This window comes from Engystomops pustulosus, chromosome 6 (assembly GCF_040894005.1).
Source record: "Engystomops pustulosus chromosome 6, aEngPut4.maternal, whole genome shotgun sequence".
Classification (NCBI taxonomy): Eukaryota; Metazoa; Chordata; class Amphibia; order Anura; family Leptodactylidae; genus Engystomops; species Engystomops pustulosus.
Window position 1 is genome coordinate 147,814,148 of NC_092416.1, and position 20,314 is coordinate 147,834,461.

General features: G+C 40.9%; 1 protein-coding gene across 3 annotated transcripts; it reads right to left on the minus strand.

The window, feature by feature from the left end:
- Positions 1-249: 249 nt before the first annotated feature.
- On the minus strand, positions 250-19,501 carry LOC140064622 (ATP-dependent RNA helicase DHX58-like). 3 transcript variants are annotated; one of them, XM_072111696.1, is made up of 13 exons: positions 19,355-19,501; positions 18,912-19,079; positions 17,917-18,121; positions 16,233-16,423; positions 16,042-16,158; positions 14,269-14,395; positions 9,682-9,873; positions 8,177-8,433; positions 7,285-7,434; positions 7,031-7,192; positions 6,769-6,956; positions 5,625-5,718; positions 250-1,134 (listed from the first exon to the last, which is right to left on the minus strand). In XM_072111696.1, exons 2-13 carry the CDS (start codon positions 19,077-19,079, stop codon positions 925-927), a joined length of 2,061 nt encoding a protein of 686 aa, XP_071967797.1. In that variant the 5' UTR covers positions 19,355-19,501; the 3' UTR covers positions 250-924. The 3 variants fall into 3 exon arrangements, with proteins under 3 accessions (XP_071967797.1, XP_071967795.1, XP_071967798.1); XM_072111694.1 differs by lacking the exon at positions 19,355-19,501 and having other exon boundaries at positions 18,912-19,088; XM_072111697.1 differs by lacking the exons at positions 9,682-9,873; positions 19,355-19,501 and having other exon boundaries at positions 18,912-19,088.
- Positions 19,502-20,314: the final 813 nt, after the last annotated feature.

Here is a 20,314-nt window from a genome sequence, read left to right on the forward strand (position 1 = left end):
TTTACGTCTGGGTAGTGTGTATTGTATGTTAGTCTGTGCTGTTTATCACATTCATTCATTGTTTTATGAGATATTTTATATGTACTGTATGTGATTAATTAATAAAGACTATTTATATTAAATTTTCTCTACTCTGTCAGTATTTTTTACTAATAGGGATGAATGTGTTGAGCCCGGCCCATCCATCTCCAAAAATCAGTTTGGTATATTAATATGAATACAAAGCAGTGAAAAACAACAACAATTCCGTAGGATAGGGAAATCTTTAATTATGATATAATACATACAACAAGGTATACAAGAAATTTTAACCTGTTATGTAACAAGAGAACTACTGAAAGCCACTGTCCAAAAAGAGACTATTTTTTGGAACAAGTTATTGCTGTGGGTTAGGCCAGCTAGATGAGGAAAATTAGGAAATTGTATCAAAGCAGTAATTCAGATGAATCCTTATTATATTGTCTGTTAATGAATATTAGTGGCCTCAGTCCAATATAGAAATTTCTTTATATACTGCACAATATAATAAACATATAAAAATAATGCAATCATTATAGTAGGTATACAGAAGGTAGTACATAAAGCTCACCGTAGATTTTATGACATAAGGAGCATAGAATTTTTCATTTGCAGAAACTGTAACAATTTTAAGTATACATATGCCACACAAACATACTTATCTACATGATATAACTAACAACTAGGGCATTTAATGTACAGCAGCCATTAGTATTGCTGAGTCTTTTAAAAGCAAGACCATTTATATAGTGCCTGAAAATTTCTCTTTGATGAAAGCCGGGCTTATAATATGCATTATTTCCATGGTATAATTTCCATAATGACATAAAAAGTGCAAAGGTCAAAAAGAACAGAACTTTGATAAAAATTTGCGTGCTTGGAGAATGAAACAAGAAAAACGCAAGATTAAAAAGTTTCAAATGATAATTCAGCCATAGTATCTGAAAGATGATCATTATTGTATGTGCTATAATTAAACTCATCCACATGGAACGGCACATCTTTCCATTGTTTGTAAGTTCGGCGTCCTTCAGGGGTCTCCAACACAAAGTTCTTGATGCTTATGTTTGGGAGACTTGTCATTCCTCTGTAGATTATCACTGAGCCCCAGTGCTCCTGGAGGAGAGAAATCACATTACTGGACAATAACAGGAATCACATCTACTGAGATATATTAGGAAATGTCCATTCTTAAAGGAGTTTTCTGCTTTTGCAGGGGAAGGGATGGCTTAAAGGGAATCTGTCAGAAGTATTTTTGGCCATACAAAGCTGCAGACGGTGTTAGGTATTAGCACTGGAGATCTGTGTAACTATACCTTTGTGTGTTATTAGCAGGACTGTAAAAATTGTAGCTGGATGCTGAGAAATCTATTGTGAGCTCTCTTGCTGCATAGCCCCTCCCCCTGAGTAACTGCTGTACTATTCAAACAGAAGCTGCTACACCAAAGGGGAGGGCAGGGCCGATTCTAGCATATTTGCTGCCTGAGGCGAATATTAAAATGCTGCCCCCCCCCCCGCTCCCTGTTAAGTAAATGCTGAAAACTTTACTAACAATTAACAACCCTACAGGCAGCTCCCTGACACTGTGTGACTGACTACAGGATCTGAGAGACATTAGTGACATCTAGTACCTTATAGATGACAATCTCTTCCATCAGGACGACTTTATTCCGGGTTCTCCAATCCATGACGTATCACTGCTGAATTCACGGGCAGATATCTTCAGCTCCGTGCAGCATCTCCACCCGGCGCCCCTAAAAATACCACAGTCACTTACAGTATGAAGTCTCCTGGAAAACAACACTGCGCTCCTAAATAATATATACCCCTCACAACACAACTGACCGCACGCTACCCCACATATAACACATCCCTTCATTATATAGGGATAAAATCTATATACATATAATATACTGTATCCCATATACAGCCCCTGCAGCTAAGTAATATACTGTACCCGATATACAGCCCCCCCCAGCATAGTAATATACTGTATCCCATATACATCCCCCCAGCTTAGTAATATACTGTACCCGATATACAGCCCCCAGCTTAGTAATATACTGTATCCCATATACATCCCCCCAGCTTAGTAATATACTGTATCCCATATACATCCCCCCAGCTTAGTGATATAGTGATATATAATATATACAGCACCCCCAGTATAAAATGATTCTGGCCCCATATAATATATACTGAATCCCCCCCAGTATAAAATAATTATAGCCCCAAATAATATCTATAGCATCCCCCCAGTATAAAATAAGTATAGCCCCAAATAATATATATAGCATCCCCCCCCAGTATAAAATAATTATAGCCCCAAATAATATATATATATAGCATCCCCCCCCAGTATAAAATAATTATAGCCCCAAATAATATCTATAGCATCCCCCCCAGTATAAAATAATTATAGCCCCAAATAATATCTATAGCATCCCCCCCAGTATAAAATAATTATAGCCCCAAATAATATCTATAGCATCCCCCCCAGTATAAAATAATTATAGCCCCAAATAATATCTATAGCATCCCCCCAGTATAAAATAATTATAGCCCCAAATAATATCTATAGCATCCCCCCCAGTATAAAATAATTATAGCCCCAAATAATATATATATAGCATCCCCCCCCAGTATAAAATAATTATAGCCCCAAATAATATCTATAGCATCCCCCCAGTATAAAATAATTATAGCCCCAAATAATATCTATAGCATCCCCCCCAGTATAAAATAATTATAGCCCCAAATAATATCTATAGCATCCCCCCCAGTATAAAATAATTATAGCTCCAAATCCCCAAATAAAATATACAGAACCCCCACCCCCACCCCCACCCCTAGTATAAAATAATTCTGGCCCCATATAATATCTATAGCATCCCCCTAGTATTAAACAATCATAGCCCCAAATAATATCTATAGCATCCCCCCAGTATAAAATAATTATGGCCCCAAATAATATCTATAGCATCCCCCCCAGTATAAAATAATTATAGCTCCAAATCCCCAAATAAAATATACAGAACCCCCCCTGCCCCTTGTATAAAATAATTCTGGCCCCATATAATATCTATAGCATCCCCCTAGTATTAAACAATCATAGCCCCAAATAATATCTATAGCATCCCCCCAGTATAAAATAATTATGGCCCCAAATAATATCTATAGCATCCCCCCCAGTATAAAATAATTATAGCTCCAAATCCCCAAATAAAATATACAGAACCCCCCCGCCCCTAGTATAAAATAATTATGGCCCCAAATAATATCTATAGCATCCCCCCCAGTATAAAATAATTATGGCCCCAAATAATATCTATAGCATCCCCCCCAGTATAAAATAATTATAGCTCCAAATCCCCAAATAAAATATACAGAACCCCCCCTGCCCCTTGTATAAAATAATTCTGGCCCCATATAATATCTATAGCATCCCCCTAGTATTAAACAATCATAGCCCCAAATAATATCTATAGCATCCCCCCAGTATAAAATAATTATGGCCCCAAATAATATCTATAGCATCCCCCCCAGTATAAAATAATTATAGCTCCAAATCCCCAAATAAAATATACAGAACCCCCCCGCCCCTAGTATAAAATAATTATGGCCCCAAATAATATCTATAGCATCCCCCCCAGTATAAAATAATTATGGCCCCAAATAATATCTATAGCATCCCCCCCAGTATAAAATAATTATAGCTCCAAATCCCCAAATAAAATATACAGAACCCCCCCGCCCCTAGTATAAAATAATTCTGGCCCCATATAATATCTATAGCATCCCCCTAGTATTAAACAATCATAGCCCCAAATAATATCTATAGCATCCCCCCAGTATAAAATAATTATGGCCCCAAATAATATCTATAGCATCCCCCCCAGTATAAAATAATTATGGCCCCAAATAATATCTATAGCATCCCCCCCAGTATAAAATAATTATAGCTCCAAATCCCCAAATAAAATATACAGAACCCCCCCCGCCCCTAGTATAAAATAATTCTGGCCCCATATAATATCTATAGCATCCCCCCAGTATAAAACAATCATAGCCCCATATAATATATATATAGCATTCCCCCCAGTATAAAATAATTACAGTATAGCCCCAAATAATATAAATATATATTGCATCCCCCCCAGTAATAAAGAAATAATTATAGCCCCAAATAAAATAGCATTCCATGATCCCCCCCCCCCCCAGTTTAAAATAATTCTGGCCCCATATGATATATATAGCCCCCCCCCCCCCCGCAGTATTAATTATTAGCCACAATTAATTAAATACATGAAAAATAATAAAATCCTACTCACCTGCAGGCAGCTGCTCCCTCGGCGCGCGGCTCTCCTGTGAGACGCGGCTCCGCACAGTGACACAGGCGCCGCGCCATGACGTCATGGCGCCTGTGTCACTGCTTAGAACGGAGCGACGCAGCTGCCGGAAAGGCGCTGCGTCGCTCCGCATATAAATCGCGCCTGTGTCTTAAAGAGACAGGCGCGATTTATTTAGCTGGTGGGCGATTCGGGCGTTAATGGACGCCCGAATCGCCCACTTTAGAGCGGCGAATTTCGCCGCCCTTTACAGGGACCCGCATTCTGCCGCCTGAAGCGAGATTTTCATCTCGCCTCATGGCAGATGCGGCCCTGGGGGAGGGGCCTCAGCAGCAGTACAGTAACAAGATCTCATACAGCAGTGCAACAAAGTGCTCCAAGTCCAGCTACAATCATGGAATGAAATGTATTTTTCCCTGTCGTGCTGCCACTACAAGCACACATAAAGGTACAGTTACACAGATGTTCAGAAACGATACCTAACACTGTTTGGTCACAACTGATGACAGTTTTCCATTACTAAAAATGCTGTAGTTACATGTCCCTTGGTGACAATTTCTTGCAATTGTGACATCTGTACAATAACTGTCTTTAAATTTGACTGCTGGGGCCAGGGATATGCCCGGACACCACATGCTCAATATGGAGAGAAAAAAACGCCAGTAGTGGACATTCACCATGGGAGCTAGATCTCACTAGAAGGTTAAGTATACCATTTTATTTAAATTTTCCCCCAAAGGCTGTCCCTCTAGGGCAGTGATGGCAAACCTTTTGGAGACAGAGTGCCCAAGCTACAACCAAAACCCACTTGTATATCGCGAAATGCCCACATGACAATTTAAGCAGTAACTTATTGGACCCTGCTGTATCACAGGTTTTAATTGTATTGGCGTCCTCCAATATTGGAGTTCACCAATACAATTGAAAGATGATGAACTGTGGACTGTAGCTTCCCGCTAGGGTCCACTGCAGAGGAAGGATCAGGTAACCCAGAGCAGGAGCTCCAACGATAATCCATCTCTATCCACACCTTACCACTCCTTATGTAGTCCTGGCAGCCAAGGATGCTGCTTTAAAATAGCACTGAGCATGGCACGTCCTGGTCTGTATTGGATCACAGGGGAAAGCCTTGAGTCCTATCTGGCAAACTCTAAATTGGGGTGAAGGCTTGGGTGCCCACAGAAAGGGCTCTGAGTGCCACCTCTGGCACCCGTGCCATAGGTTCGCCACCACTGCTCTAGGGGTTGATTTTCTTACCTTGCAAGAGCTGCATCTGATTTTACCCCCAGGAACCCAATCCTCCATCTTCCTTTCAAGCTTAATAGGTCCTGTATGTTCTTCATAGTACACCCTATGATGTTATAATAAAATCAGCATAAGGAAATATAGGAAATACATGGAGTGAACTATATGACAAAGCATATCTGGCAATCCAAATAATAGAAATAAGAATATTTTCTGGATATGGGGATTTATTGGGCCACCGATTTTAGGATAATTCTACACTTGTAATATCAAAGATAGACAAATCTACTACTTCTCTATGTGAAGTATTTTAACGAGGTCTGATAATCAGTAATGGACATAAAATTAGCATTTTCTAATTAATGCTTGATTATTTAAAAAGCTAATATGTTTATATGGAAATAGAGATGGAGTTTCTTTAAATAAGGAAATATGGGTATACACCTAAGGCTAGGATATAACATAATTAGTAAAAAAAACCTTCATTTTCAAGAGCAATATATTTAAATGGAGAAATATATTAGCCTCAAAGGGAAGATGTATAGGAAGCTGCCCTCGTATCCTGATGTAGTCTACTAGATCAATGGGTTATCTCATACATTTCTGATTACAGAGGTGTAGAAGGGCAACCAAAGATTCCATCAAATCCTGTATCAACCAGAAAGTTAGTAAAAAAGTTCCCAATGTTTTTCCCCCAGTATCCTATACTAGTAGTGTTTGTTAATGAATTGGAGCTCTCATACATAGTTTGGGTGGTAGCCGGGGCCCACAGCTTCTAGGGGTCCCATGGCCACCCAAACCACTCACCAAGTTTGATCCTGCCCTGCAGAGAGAGATAGGGTTCTAAGGTTCAGAAATCCTCATACATGTGTGCAAGCTCTTGACACACATTAATTAAAGAGTCCTGCCAAAAACTTCAGAACTGAAAGCCTACAGATGGAACACCTACCTCCTTTCCCAAGAAGCTTGGTATTGGTACTGTATGTAGGCAGTAAATGGCTAACCATTCAAAAAAACGTGACTTATGTAGGGGACAGGCATAATTTTCATACAGCCTAAGGACCATGGCAGTCTTAATCTGCCCTTGCTTATTCAACTCAGGTTTATTAGACTATACAAATCATCTCAGCATTATGGTTCCATAATATAAACTTACTTAAAGTCCGAGTTAATATTCACATGATGAGCCCCTTCCACAATCCGCATATCACTCCCATAGGCGACAGCGGCATGGCAGTTTCGGCAATCCAATCGAACATCTGAGGCTGGGAACTTCTTTTTGCTCTCTACTTTGGCTTGTTTAACCAAACGCTCAGTGATAGATTCCATCTGCAGATCTTTAACCTACAACAGAACTCATAACATTAATGACATGGCAGTTTCATAGAGTATAATGACACGATGGAAGTGTTACCCACCTTTTCTTGATACTCTGTTTCCGGCATGTCTTGCACATATCTGATAGCTCTTTTCATCAGATCCTCCAAAGATTCATTGGTCATTTCTCGTCGACTCTCTTTCCCCCCAGATTTGGCCAAAAATGAGTAGCAGCTATCCTCAGCTCTGGCTCTGCCTCTGGCCTAAGAACAACCGTCATGAACAGTGTCAGTGTGAATACATTGGTGTACTTAACCTAAATGTAAGGAATAATGGTCTTCAATAAAAACCTTACCTGCACCATTGATATTTCATTAGTCATTAGCCCGTACCGAACAACAATGTTGCATTCTGGGATATCCAAACCCTCCTCAGCAACACTGGTCGAGATTAACAAATTCAGAAAACCTTTTCTAAACTTTTGTATAACTTCTTTCTGCTCGTTCTGGGAATGTGAAAAAGTAATACAAATTTGAAAATTATACAATATACAGGCGGTCCCCTACTTAAGGACACCCGACTTACAGACAACCCATAGTTACAGACGGACCCCTCTGCCCACTGTGACCTCTGGTGAAGCTCTCTGGATGCTTTAAAATGGTCCCAGATTGCAATAATCAGCTTAAAATTGTCTGCAATGAAGCTTTATTGATAATTCTTGGTCCTATTACAGCAAAAAAATTTGAAACTCCAATTGTCACTGGGGCAAAAAAAAAAAATTGTCGGGAACTACAATGATAAAATATACAGTTTCGACTTACATACAAATTCAACTTAAGAACAAACCTACAGTCCCTATCTTGTATGTAACCCGGGGACTGCCTGTAATTCAGTAAATGTCAAGAAGTGAAGACATTGTAAACTAGGGTGCAGCGAATGGGCTGAGATTATTCATTCTGAGAAGACCTAAAATGGAACTTCTTACCCAAATATGAAATTAAATTACAGGGAATCTGTCAGCAGTTTTGACCAATGTGTTAGACATTATTGGACGGTATGACATATAGTCTAATTTTCCATAGTCGCCCATCACTCAATGATACCACCTTTATATCTTTTTTATTGTCAAGTGCATTTCTTGTGTTTTCAGGGGTCAAGCACAGCTAGTGCACTCCTGAAGCACCTACACATGATAAAGCTACTCCATTTTCAAGAAATTCTATATACCTTATGAAGTTTTTTTTTACCTGTGTCATATGTTGACTTTGATTGCTGAACCCTGCTCCTGTCAAAGTTGCAGCCTTGATGTTGAGACCTCGAAGAAAGTCAGTGTTGTTGATCCACTGAAGAAGATAGTTGGTACTTTGTCGTGTACGGGTGAAGATTATCCCATGGGAATTGGAGGAATTATGGAAATGCTTCTTTAAAATCTCTTCCAACCTTTTTAACTTAGGGTTTTCATATTTAATGTCACTGCTCAATGCTAAAAGGTTATGTCTGTAACCTATATAAACACAATGTAATGTGTTTAGGACAATGATAAAGGTGCCATAGACTTTAGGCTCATTTCAAGCATTAAGTTTTCGGGGTTTTTTGCTGTAGATACAGACATTCCCGGGTTAAGTACAAGATAGGTTCTATAGGTTTGTTCTTAAGTTGAATTTTTATGCAAGTTGGAACAGGTATATTTAGTAACCATAACCCCAGCCAAATTATTTTTCGAGGTCTGTGACAATTGGATTTAAAAAATTTCTGTTGACAAAGGAACAAGGATCAACAATAAGCTCCATTATAGACACTTAATTGTTTACCATTGCAGCCTTGGACTAAAGTTCAGTTATTTGCCAGCATAAAAAAACCATCAACAGAAGTCCCAGTGGGCAGAGAGGTCTGATTGTAACTAGAGTTTGTCTGTAAATTGGGTGTTCTTAAGTCGAGGACTGCCTGTCTCTTTTTTTTATGGGAGGCTCTGATCAGCCCAAATCTGGCTCTTCTGGGTAGACAGAAGGTCAGTCTCATCTGCATGGTTGACTTCCTGTGGACCAAAGGACTACATCTTGAATGTTAAAATTCTTCCTGGTAGCTCTCAGACCATACACAACTCTGACAAGGACAGGAGACAACTTGAAGCACTGCATAAAGCCTCTACAGTGGGATTTAGAGGGGAATAGTTATACAACACTGATTGTTACCTTAAAGTAAGCAATAGTGCATCTTTAGGTTTTTTAGTACTAAAGATCCCACCTACACCATCCATGTTAATCCACAAAAAAGACCAGAGTGCCCATATACCAACCTATACCGGAGGCAATCTAGAAGCATAATGGGGAAAAGAGGCTACATTTGGTGAGTTATATGAGGTAAAACAGGAACCAAGATGACAGATGACCCATAAATGACACACCAACTAACATAGTTATTAGGGCCTTCTCCATCGTTTCCCATTTAAATCTTGTTGTGGTCGGACTTGCAAGTCTATGAAGAAGGGTAAAGGGAATTTGGAATAGCTGTTGCCAGCTGTTTAATAAATGATTTATTCCGTCTTCTACTTGACACTTAGGATTCCAAGAACTAATAACTTGCTAAGGGGGTTAGAATAAGATCGATACCAGAAGGGACTTTTAATGTCTTACTTTCTTTTAAGTCAAAGTCAACCATTCTTAAATTAACATTATGCACTTGGTAATAACACATATTATTTATATATGTTAACAATAGGGGACTATTTGTAATATAGACTGCTAGTGCATACCATCGAATAACGTGTAGAGGTAGATGTCTATTTCATTTCTGGAATTCTTTTCCAATTTCTCACTTGTATAGAATTCATCCAGGAAGTCATAAGCATCCTTCATTCTTACTGTGTCATGGAGGAAGAGAGCATCATTGTATTTGCGGAGGTGCACTGCACAAGTTCGTTTCCTCCGGTTGGAAGTCTCAGCCCCTGAAATAGGTTAACATAACAGGTGTTTTATGAACAATGGGGATCAAATCCTCATTTTTATGCTATTGTAAGACTTTGAACAAAACTCCCTGTACATTAGTTCCCACTAGGCCAAAAAATTATTTTAGTAGTTTTTGCAAAAATCATTCCAGGGAATGAAACATATTTTAGGCTGTGTGTAAATCTGTCAGAAGGGCGTTAGATGTTGGGATTTTGTGAAAATCTTCTAAACCTTTGCTTCATTGTACAGAGCCTGAGGGGGATTGTAAGCTAGCAAGCCCTTGTAGAGTTTACCTTCAGGTCATTAGAGCATCATACAAAAGGCAGTGTCAGGGCTCAGAGTCTGTGGATCCTCTGGACTACCGTGATAGATGGTACTAGCCGACACCTGGGTGGCACCTGGTCTTCACCAGAGCCCGCCACAAAGAGGGATGGTCTTGCTGCAGCGGGGTACCACCAGGTCATTCCACAGGTGCGACTAGCCCACGGTGGCATCCAAGGTAGCAATGCAGGACACAGTCTGTATCCGGAGTGATAGTGGGAGAACAGCACAGGAAGGCACACTAGGACTCGCGTCAGGAATCGCAGGAGCTGGCACACGGATCAGGAAAACAGGAACGGACTGGCACACGGATCAGGTACACAGGAACGGACTGGCACACGGTTCAGGAATACAGGAACGGACTGGCACACTGGACGGGAACGCAGGATACACAGGAACACAGGATACACAGGAGGGCTTTCTCTTCAGGGAAATGGCTTGAAGATCCGTCGGGGAATGATGGGAGCCGCCGGATTAAACGCATTCCTGGAAGTGGCCGGCGCCAATCACCTGTGCACTGGCCCTTTAAATCTTGAAGTACCGCCACATGCGGGGCCTAGTCTGGACGGGAGCGGGAGCGTGGAGAGGCAAGTCTACGGCAGCAGGAGCGTGGAGAGGAAAGTCCAAAGCAGCGGGAGCGGGGCCGGGAACGGGGCAGTGGAGAGGAGCACGGGTGCACCTGCGATCCATGGTTTGGATCACAGAGGTACCATGCCCGTGACAGGCAGTCCACGTCTTTAGAACATCCAACTTACAGACAACTCCTAGATTCAGATAATAATAATTATTTTATTTATATAGTGCACACAGATTATGTAGCGCTGCACAGAGATTGCCAAATCAGTTCCTGTTCCCATGGGGCTCACAATCTAATCAACCTACCAGTATGTTTTGGACGGTGGGAGGAAACTGGAGGACCCGGAGGAAACCCACACAAACATGGAGAGAACATACAAACTCTTTACAGATGGACCTCTCTGTACACTGTGGTGAAGCTCTTGGATGCCAGTTATTTATTGTATATCCAGGCTATAATGATCTCTAGGTCCTGGTTGCACAGGAGGTCACAACTGTAAGGCCCGTTCCCCACTTGCGAGTGTGATGCGATGAACTCGCATCACACTCGCAACGCAAGCTGCCGGGAACGCACGGCCTGAACGCTGCACCGCGGGAGTGAACTCAGCATGTCAGTTCACTCCCGCGGTGCAGCATTCGGGCCGTGCGTTCCCGACAGCTTGCGTTGCGAGTGTGATGCGAGTTCATCGCATCACACTCGCAAGTGGGGAAGGGGCCTAAGAGTTATCAAAGGTGTCTCAATTCAATTATTGTTCCCGAGAAAACACTTTAAATTTTCTAAATCTAATTGGCACAGGGACAAAAGAAATGTTTTTGTCTGGAGTTAGGCTCAGTTCACACTACAGTTGGGATTTCCATTTCAAGTATCCGCCTAAAAAAGTAAAAAACTGAAATAGAACGGATCAGTTTTAAATCCCATTGAAATCAATTTAAATTTTTATGTCATCAGTTGTACAGTGATCCTTTATTATTTAGTTTTTCCCCAGAAAAAAATAACAGAGCTTGCAGGACTTTTTTTTCCCCAGTTTCAACTAAATCTGTTTCATAATGGATGGTACCAAACTGACCACAATGGATGACATTAAGTAATTTTTGCATTGAAGTCAATGTGGATGGATAGAAAGTGTCCGTTTTAAATGTAGAAATAGAGAGATATGTATACAGAAATGTATAATATATAGATAGAAAAATAGATGATGGAGGGATTATAAATATGAGGTATAAAGAAAAAGATAGGAAGGCAAATAGAAATGAGACATCAGTAGGTAGATAGGTAGTTAGATATGAGAGATCGATAGGTAGGTAGGTAGAACGTTAGATAGAAAGATAGATAAAAAGGAGGAGGAGAGATAGATAGACGGATATAGAAGCTATAGATCGATGCTTTAAAAGTGAACGTAAAAAGTGTAATTAACTGTAAGATATTCAGCCATTAAAGAAAAAAAACTGATTCTTCAAATAAAACTGATACTAACTGACATTAACTGAAAAACAAGTGTCCATTTTTTTTAGCCAGGAAACATTAGGGTATCAGTTAAATAAACGGACACTATGTCATAAGTTACTGTGAGTTTCTCTACATTTATTTATCATCCATTTTTTGTGTTTTTGTATTAAAATTTTTTATTTTACATTTATAATATACAATGTGGCAGCAAACAGTTGTTTACAAACAGAAAAAACATCTGTTAAGGCAAAAAAGACTTACACATTTTCCTTTTACATCATGCAATCATTTCTCACAGACAAAGTATGAGGTGGTGCTCACTCGGTGCCACTTTAAGGCAAATAACATATCTATCCATATTTTGATTAATATAATACCGCGGGGAAGGGGGGGAGGGGTTTCTCTCCGGATTTCCAGTAACGGTAGACGCAAGGGGACTAAAGTACCTCTCAGATTTTCCTGCAGGTATCACTCAGTAAGCATGAATGGGCGCATATGTTCTATCTCTTGTGCCGTAAGGTAGTGAGCTATCTATCTATTCTGTCTTTATGCGTTCTAAGTTCATTACTGCTTTGATCTGTCCCAAAACATATTGCAACGTGGGTAACCAGAAACGCAAAATACTGGGGGTCATTTATTAAGGGCCCGATTCGCGTTTTCCGGACGTGTTACCCGAATATTTCCGTTTTGCGCCGCTTGTACTTAAATTGCCCCGGGATTTTGGCGCACGCGATCGGATTGTGGCGCATCGGCGCTGGCATGCGCGCGACGGAAATCGGGGGGCGTGGCCGAACGAAGACCCGACGTATTCGGAAAAACCGCCGCATTTAAAAACCGAAAATGTGTCGCATAAGGACCGCTTACCTTCACCTGGTCCAGCTCGGTGCATTCCGGCGCGATGAGTTTACTTTCAGCGCAGCAGCGCCACCTGGTGGACGGCGGAAGAACTACCTTATTAAATCCCGGCCGGACCCGAATCCAGAGCGGAGAAGCCGCCGCTGGAACGCGAATGGACCGGGTAAGTAAATTTGCCCCACTGTGTTTTACAACCATACTGACGACATGCAACAACTGAGGTTAGTAAGTATTCTGTGTGTTTGTTGTTTGTTCCTGTTCCTCTATGAAATTTAGTGGAAAATCTTGGTTCCATAGCCGTTGGTTCACATCTCTAACCTGTGACCACAAAGTCTTATCTGTGGACACCCCCAGAAACAGTGGAAAAGGTCAGCATGATGTTCCCTGCACTTGGGGCAATGGGGCAAATTTACTTACCCGGTCCATTCGCGTTCCAGCGGCGGCTTCTCCGCTCTGGATTCGGGTCCGGCCGGGATTTAATAAGGTAGTTCTTCCGCCGTCCACCAGGTGGCGCTGCTGCGCTGAAAGTAAACTCATCGCGCCGGAATGCACCGAGCTGGACCAGGTGAAGGTAAGCGGTCCTTATGCGACACATTTTCGGTTTTTAAATGCGGCGGTTTTTCCGAATACGTCGGGTTTTCGTTCGGCCACGCCCCCCGATTTCCGTCGCGCGCATGCCAGCGCCGATGCGCCACAATCCGATCGCGTGCGCCAAAATCCCGGGGCAATTTAAGTACAAGCGGCGCAAAACGGAAATATTCGGGTAACACGTCGGGAAAACGCGAATCGGGCCCTTAATAAATGACCCCCAATGTGTTTTGCGGACTGGCTTAGCCGGAGACAAAGGTAAGTTAAATGGGAAAATTGCTCTGTGCATTATGCAAAAATGTGTATCTGATTTTTTTTTTTTTAACGGAGATAAAGAATAAATATGCAGATGGTTGTGTGAACTTAGCCACACCCCTTAGCCTTAACACTTACAAAATATAACTGTTCTGACTTTACAAATTCAACTGAAAAACAAACCTACCCACTTAACGTTTCCACTAATTCTGGTAAGAGAAAAAAGTAGAAACTCGAAAGCTTTGCTTTTGTCTAAAAACTGATATTGCTGTATATTCATCCGATATGTATGTACCGTATATGTAGCTGTACGATTATGTACTCATATAGTATGAAAAAACTGTAAACTCACCATCTTTTTCCATCTGTACTATTTTTTGTTCATACATTTGGGTGCCAAATTCTGTGATGAATTCAAAGTCACCAAGATACTGGTGTATGGTGGTCATGAGCTCCTTCAGTTTATCTCCAAAAGGATCCTTAAATAAATGGTGAATTCTTAGTATTAAGCAGTGACTATGAGAAAGCTATAGAACAAAGCTAGAACATAACTAACGTGTTACGGAAACACATGTCACACTTCAACATCAACTCGCTCCTTTTTAGGTCTTCAGCTTCTACACTAAACTGTGGATCTCCATAGGAACAGTAACGTCCTGCCTGATCTAGAAACCCATCCTTGCTTCTATGTGTGCCCTAGTTTTGTAGCCACCTCAACGTGTATTTACAAGACATTGTTGGTTAGAAGGACATGAGTCCTACCATAGTAATTTTTTTTTCACTTTTGTACAGGTTCAGTCACAAAGTATCAACCTACCAAAAATAAAACATGTGAATCAGAACCACAACTAAGGTACAAGTGTTGAGTGGATTTCTCTAATGTCACAGCTCAACCCTGGTAGAAAACCAACCACTTGTTGGAGCAGGGAAATACAGCTATGAAAACACTGAGGAAAAACATATGTCATGTAGGAACAAAAAAATATATATATATTATTCAATCAATACATGAAATAAACACCAGACAAAGACAATAAAAACAATTAAAAAAAATAATTTGAAAAAGGGGTAAAAAATTCCCCAAGCGACCATAAAGGGGACTGGGACACTTGATAATGTCCTCAGAACGTCTCCTTAAAAAAATATATATCCTCAACCCACTGTCACTAAGAATGACCTATCGCTATGAAAAAACGTAGTTAAAGAGACTCCTATAGAAGCCAAAAGAGAGATCATGCAAAATACCACAATATATTGGCCTGTCGCAAATAATTACATTATGCCGGTTGAAGGTACCCCATGTGTATCACCACATAAAGTGGCTTCCTCATCCTCCACGGACGCCGCCATTGCTCACGGGCGACGTGGCACAGCTGACACACATCTTGATCACACTTAAGGTATTGATACCATGGCATTTTAATATACCCGCTACCCCTGAGGAAGCCACTTTACGTGGTGATACACATGGGGCACCTTCAACCTTCTCCTTGACACAGCATAATGTAATTATTTGCGACAGGCCGGTATATTGTGGTATTTTGCTTTACAATTTGCATGATCCTACTTTTGACTTAAATAGGAGTCTCTGTTAACTATGTTTTTTTATAGCGATAGGTCATTTCTGTCATTGTATTTTATCAATATCTTTTGTGGTTACAGATTTTTCTTATTCCATATATTGGCTCAATAGTGGTGTATGATTATCTTTTCTGGACCTGCCGCTTGATGTCATCCATCATTCTTAGTCACACTGGGTTGGGGATATAGGTTTTTGTGAGTGGACATTCTGAGGACATTTTAAGGAGTCCCATTCCCCCTTATGGTCGCTTGGGGTATTTTTAACCCCTATTTTAATCATTTTTTAAATTGTTTTGTTGTCTTTGTCTGGTGTTTATTTCATGCATTGATTGAATAAAGTATTCTTTTTTACATTACATGTTTTTCTTTAGAGTTTTCATATGCCTTTTCCATAATTCTAGCTTGTTACATGTTTTTTTGAGATAGCAGTGGTGGTCCTACTTTGATATGGATAATACAGATACAACCAATATGAAGCATGGTCATCAATATGAGGAAGAAGACTGAATTAGGTGTTAATATTCCACTGATAATAAAATATTACCTTAACCCTTTCCGGGACCAAGTCATATTGTTTAATAGGCTGCTTAGCCTTAGCTTCCATGTCCTTGATTGATGTCTGAGGTGACATTATCCGCCATGTGTCATGATTTGCACAGATCTGAAAAACATTTTGGCTTCTTAGATGCAAGATCATGTTGTAAAGCTAAAATCCAAAATAAAATTTAGTTTTACCTTCAAAATGTGCTCAACGGCTTTCTCAAATGTGTTAGCCCCACCAGTTCCTGGGGAGGCTGTCAGTCCTAGAATTTGTGGCAGCTTTCTGTGTCCATTGAATTTTTTCTGAAGATAAATCTCCATCAGCTTGTTATAGACTGCATCTTTCTGGGTGTGGTGACACTCATCGATGATTAGTAGAGTAAAATCTGTAAGAGAAAACAATCATAAAAGTAATAATTGGAGCGTTATATATTCTGATAAACCAAGGACCCTATAGAGGGTCCCACACTGGGCACCATTCTAAGGCCAGTTCTATCTCTCATTCATGAAGCCGATAAAACATATCATAAACCAGTGATGGCAAACCTTTTAGAGACCGAGTGCCCAAACTACAACAAAGACCCACTTATTTATCGCAAAGTGCCAAGCAGAAATTTAATTTGTGATCTATACTCCATTCTCTGTCACAGTTTTCATTGATACCAGCACCTGAGGACACCAATAAAGCAGAAAATAGTCCCAAGTAGAGCTGTCACTTTAAAATAGCTCTGTGCACAGCAAGTCCTGGGCTGTCTGGGACTGCAGGAAGATACCTGGAGTCATCTCTGATGATGGCCTGAGTGCCCACAGAAAGGGCTCTGAGTGCCACCTCTGGCACCAGTGCCATAGGTTAGCCATCACTGTCATAAACCATTCTGGAAGTACATAACTGTGATTGTTTATAGGGGTTGGCCACTTCACCTCATGTTATTTGTAATGTGTGTGTAAGTGTGGGGGGGCAGGATATTAGGTAATTTACCAATATACATCTGCTATTAGTCCTGCACCGCTTTCTTGTGTTTTACCTCATCAGCCAGACATTGCTGACCATAAAATGTGTTCTTATCTGTCCATGAACAATCGCCAGTGAGGGATCACACGACCCTCCATCTGCCGCCATTTTATGGACAGGAACGTCTGGCTGATGAGGTAAAAGACAGGAGGCTTCACTTTACATATCAAGAAAGCAGAACTATTAATAGATGTATTTTGGCAAATGAATTAATATCCTGCACCACACACTTACACACACACATTACAAAAACATGAGGTAAAATGGCCAACCCCTTTAATACTATTTAGCTTACTAGTATGGTGTTAAAGAGAGTCATTCAGACTCTTGTGAAGAAAGATGCACCCCATAAGCTCTACAGGAGGCCAGGACAAATACCATGGGTGAGGAGCTGGAAACAGCAGGTCAGTGGATTATCACCTCTGGAATGGCATTTCCCCAGTTATCAGAGTTAATATTGACTCAATAAGATGGTGGCACAACTGAATGTAACAATGGATCTTCTCTAGAAGTTTATCATCTGACTCTGGTCTTCTCCTCCCTCCATCCACAACACCATTATAATGTACATAGATGCTGCAGAATAGGACCCTCTTCTTACAGATTTGACAAGAAATGACCTCTATGTCTAGCACAGGGGACATCCTTTAGATGCAAAGTCAAACCTACAGCTTATACAGAATCAAAATTGAGAACATATACCCTGACACCGGCCACCTCCAGCCTATTGTGTGGTTCTGAGTGCTGCTTTGTTTTAACTTTCTCAAAGAGGCTACTTATCCTCCCCTTCTCTCCCCAATTGTTTGTTTCTTCCCAAAAAAATAGTTCTTCAATCGTTCTAAATGTCAGTAAGTAAAGATTCCTTACCTGTCAATTCCACATGCTTTTCCTGACTGTCACTCATGAGCGCATTGTGCAGGATTTGAGCAGTACAAATAATAATATCAGAGTCCTTTACAAAATTTGCGAAAAAGCCCTTTGACCCTGAGTCACCACTAATGGGTGTAATCTTGAATCTGTCCTTGAGATGAGGCTGAAATTCCTTGCTGTAGTGCTGATGGACCAAGTGGACCTGTAAGATTGGAGAAGAAGACTTACACATATATTCAGAACTGGAATGAAATAAATAACCAAAAACAATTCAGATGATAATAATCTTGGCTACTATTACTATACAGTCTATTTGTACGTGAACCCTTGGCCACTAGGGACTAGCATGGGAGACCTACCTGGAATTGATAATTAGGAACTAATATTTGGAAGTCAATATGTTAGGAGGCTAAAACCTGATGTGAAAAATCATTGTACACCCCCCCCCTCCCCCATCTCTTAGATCCTTCCAGACTGTTTGACTGCTATGTATTAAGGTAAGGCTCGTTACTCAAGTTGAAAGAGATGTGAAGTAACAGGGCACCTGGATAGGTTAACCATAAAGACCCAATAGAGTGACAATATCTGCATCAAAGACACCTTGAAAATGCATTCTCTCTTTCTTGTCAGTGAGAGAGGGAGAGGCTAAACCATTGCTCCTTGGCTTCTTGTCCTGATCTCCGACCTCCTATCTAACTGCATTATATCCTGCATTGATTTTGGGGTTCTGCCCCTATGTCTTTTGCCTACTCTCGTCACTGAGGGACCCCAGCGTATGATAAATGCCCCCCCTATTACTGTTGTTGCACAGCATAGATCCCATGGAAAGTCCATTCAGATAATGTACATAATGCCGATCCCCTGTATTCAGTTGGGCCTGTGTATAGTTATGTTCATTCTATGCAGTATTCAATAACTTTATTTAATAGCATTTGCACAATATAGGAAAAAGAGTGAACACTGCGGATAACAGATAGCAATAAGGCACATACCTTGTTCACAATCATAGCAACCTTAGCATTACTCTTCATCTCTAAGTGCCTCATCGCAACGTACAAAGCTGCCCGGGTTTTACCCGTCCCTGTTGGTAGCCAGATTATGATGTTTTTGCCTTCCAGTGCCGGGCCGATGACTTCCCACTGGTAACTCCGCAGCTCCATCTGAAACATGAGGGAAACTTTAGAGTCTCTGCAAAAATGTACCTGCCCTGTACATACGTGGTTACATTCATGTGGTAATAACATGCACCCCTGGACCCAGTCACCGGTTTAATGCTTCTGGGCTGTTCTCACTTGTTGTCTATTTTGGTATTTCAAGAACAGGGCAGGTACATGAAATATTCTATAGTCCATTAAGACTTGTATGTTATTCTTTATGCTGTAGGATTATACAATATTATTGCACCTGTATCTTTAGTCTCTCAGATTTCACTCACCTTTTCCTTGTCCTGGTTACAGTAAGTGCTCTCAGTCCAGGATTCTTCTGTCTACTGATCCTCCTGCTTCCATCCTAGAATTTATATCAGGAACTTGGTTTTGTTTCCTTCTAAACCGAAAGCTAAGAAGAGGGAGGTACAGGCACAGCTAGGGAAATCACATTGTTTTTGTGTGTGGCTGCTGTATAACCCATACAGAGCGCCGCGCCTCGCTGTGTCTCAGAGGAAAACTTTCCTCTAATGTGTTGTTGACAATGACGTAAAAAGAAGCAAAACCATAGTTTTAACTATGCAGAACACATGTACACTGTAAGAGAATGATGTTCAGCTGCAATCCCTGGCACTCAGTCTTTGTGAGCGCTGTGCTCAGCAATTTATTATGCTACCATTGTACTGAATGGACACATGCTCGACCTGCAGCTCCACCCATTGTTGAGAATAGTACCCCCGTTCTTCTGATGGTCTGTCATTTCGTTTTTATGGACAGACTGGGGCTTATTTACTAAGGGTCCACAGACGCACCTTCGCCGGACTCCCCGACGTTTTCAGGTTTTGCACGGCTGTGACAGATATGTCGCACAGGATCGGATTTTGGCGCAGCTACGCTGGTTTTCATGCGACAGAAATCAGGGGGGGCGGGCCATCGGACTATCCGACTGATTCTGACTGAGTGCAGGATTTAACTTTAAAATTGTGTCGCAAGCCCAAGCACTTACATGCACCAGGAAGGAGAAGGTGATCTCCATCGGACCTGAGGGGGGAAGCGACACATATTGGGCGCATGATCTTAGTGGACTTTGGTGTACAGAGCTTTGTACAGAGAGTTTGCAACTTTTGATGACATTTTCAATGCTTCTATTTTTAGGATATTTTATTTTGATAAATCTGGCATTTTTGGACACGGCGATACCTAATGTGTTTATGATTTTTTTCTGTTTATTTAAGTTTTATATGACTTCA

What these genes read in the sequence shown, in the direction of transcription:
- LOC140064622 (XM_072111694.1), bottom strand. Translation starts at nt 19,088, where the DNA reads ATGTTTCAGATGGAGCTGCGGAGTTACCAGTGGGAAGTCATCGGCCCG. An exon ending in TTGCTATGATTGTGAACAAG is followed by an intron (nt 18,122 to 18,911) that starts GTATGTGCCTTA and finishes CCAATCTTACAG; the next exon opens with GTCCACTTGGTCCATCAGCA. An exon ending in CCTCTACACGTTATTCGATG is followed by an intron (nt 8,434 to 9,681) that starts GTATGCACTAGC and finishes GTGTTTATATAG; the next exon opens with GTTACAGACATAACCTTTTA.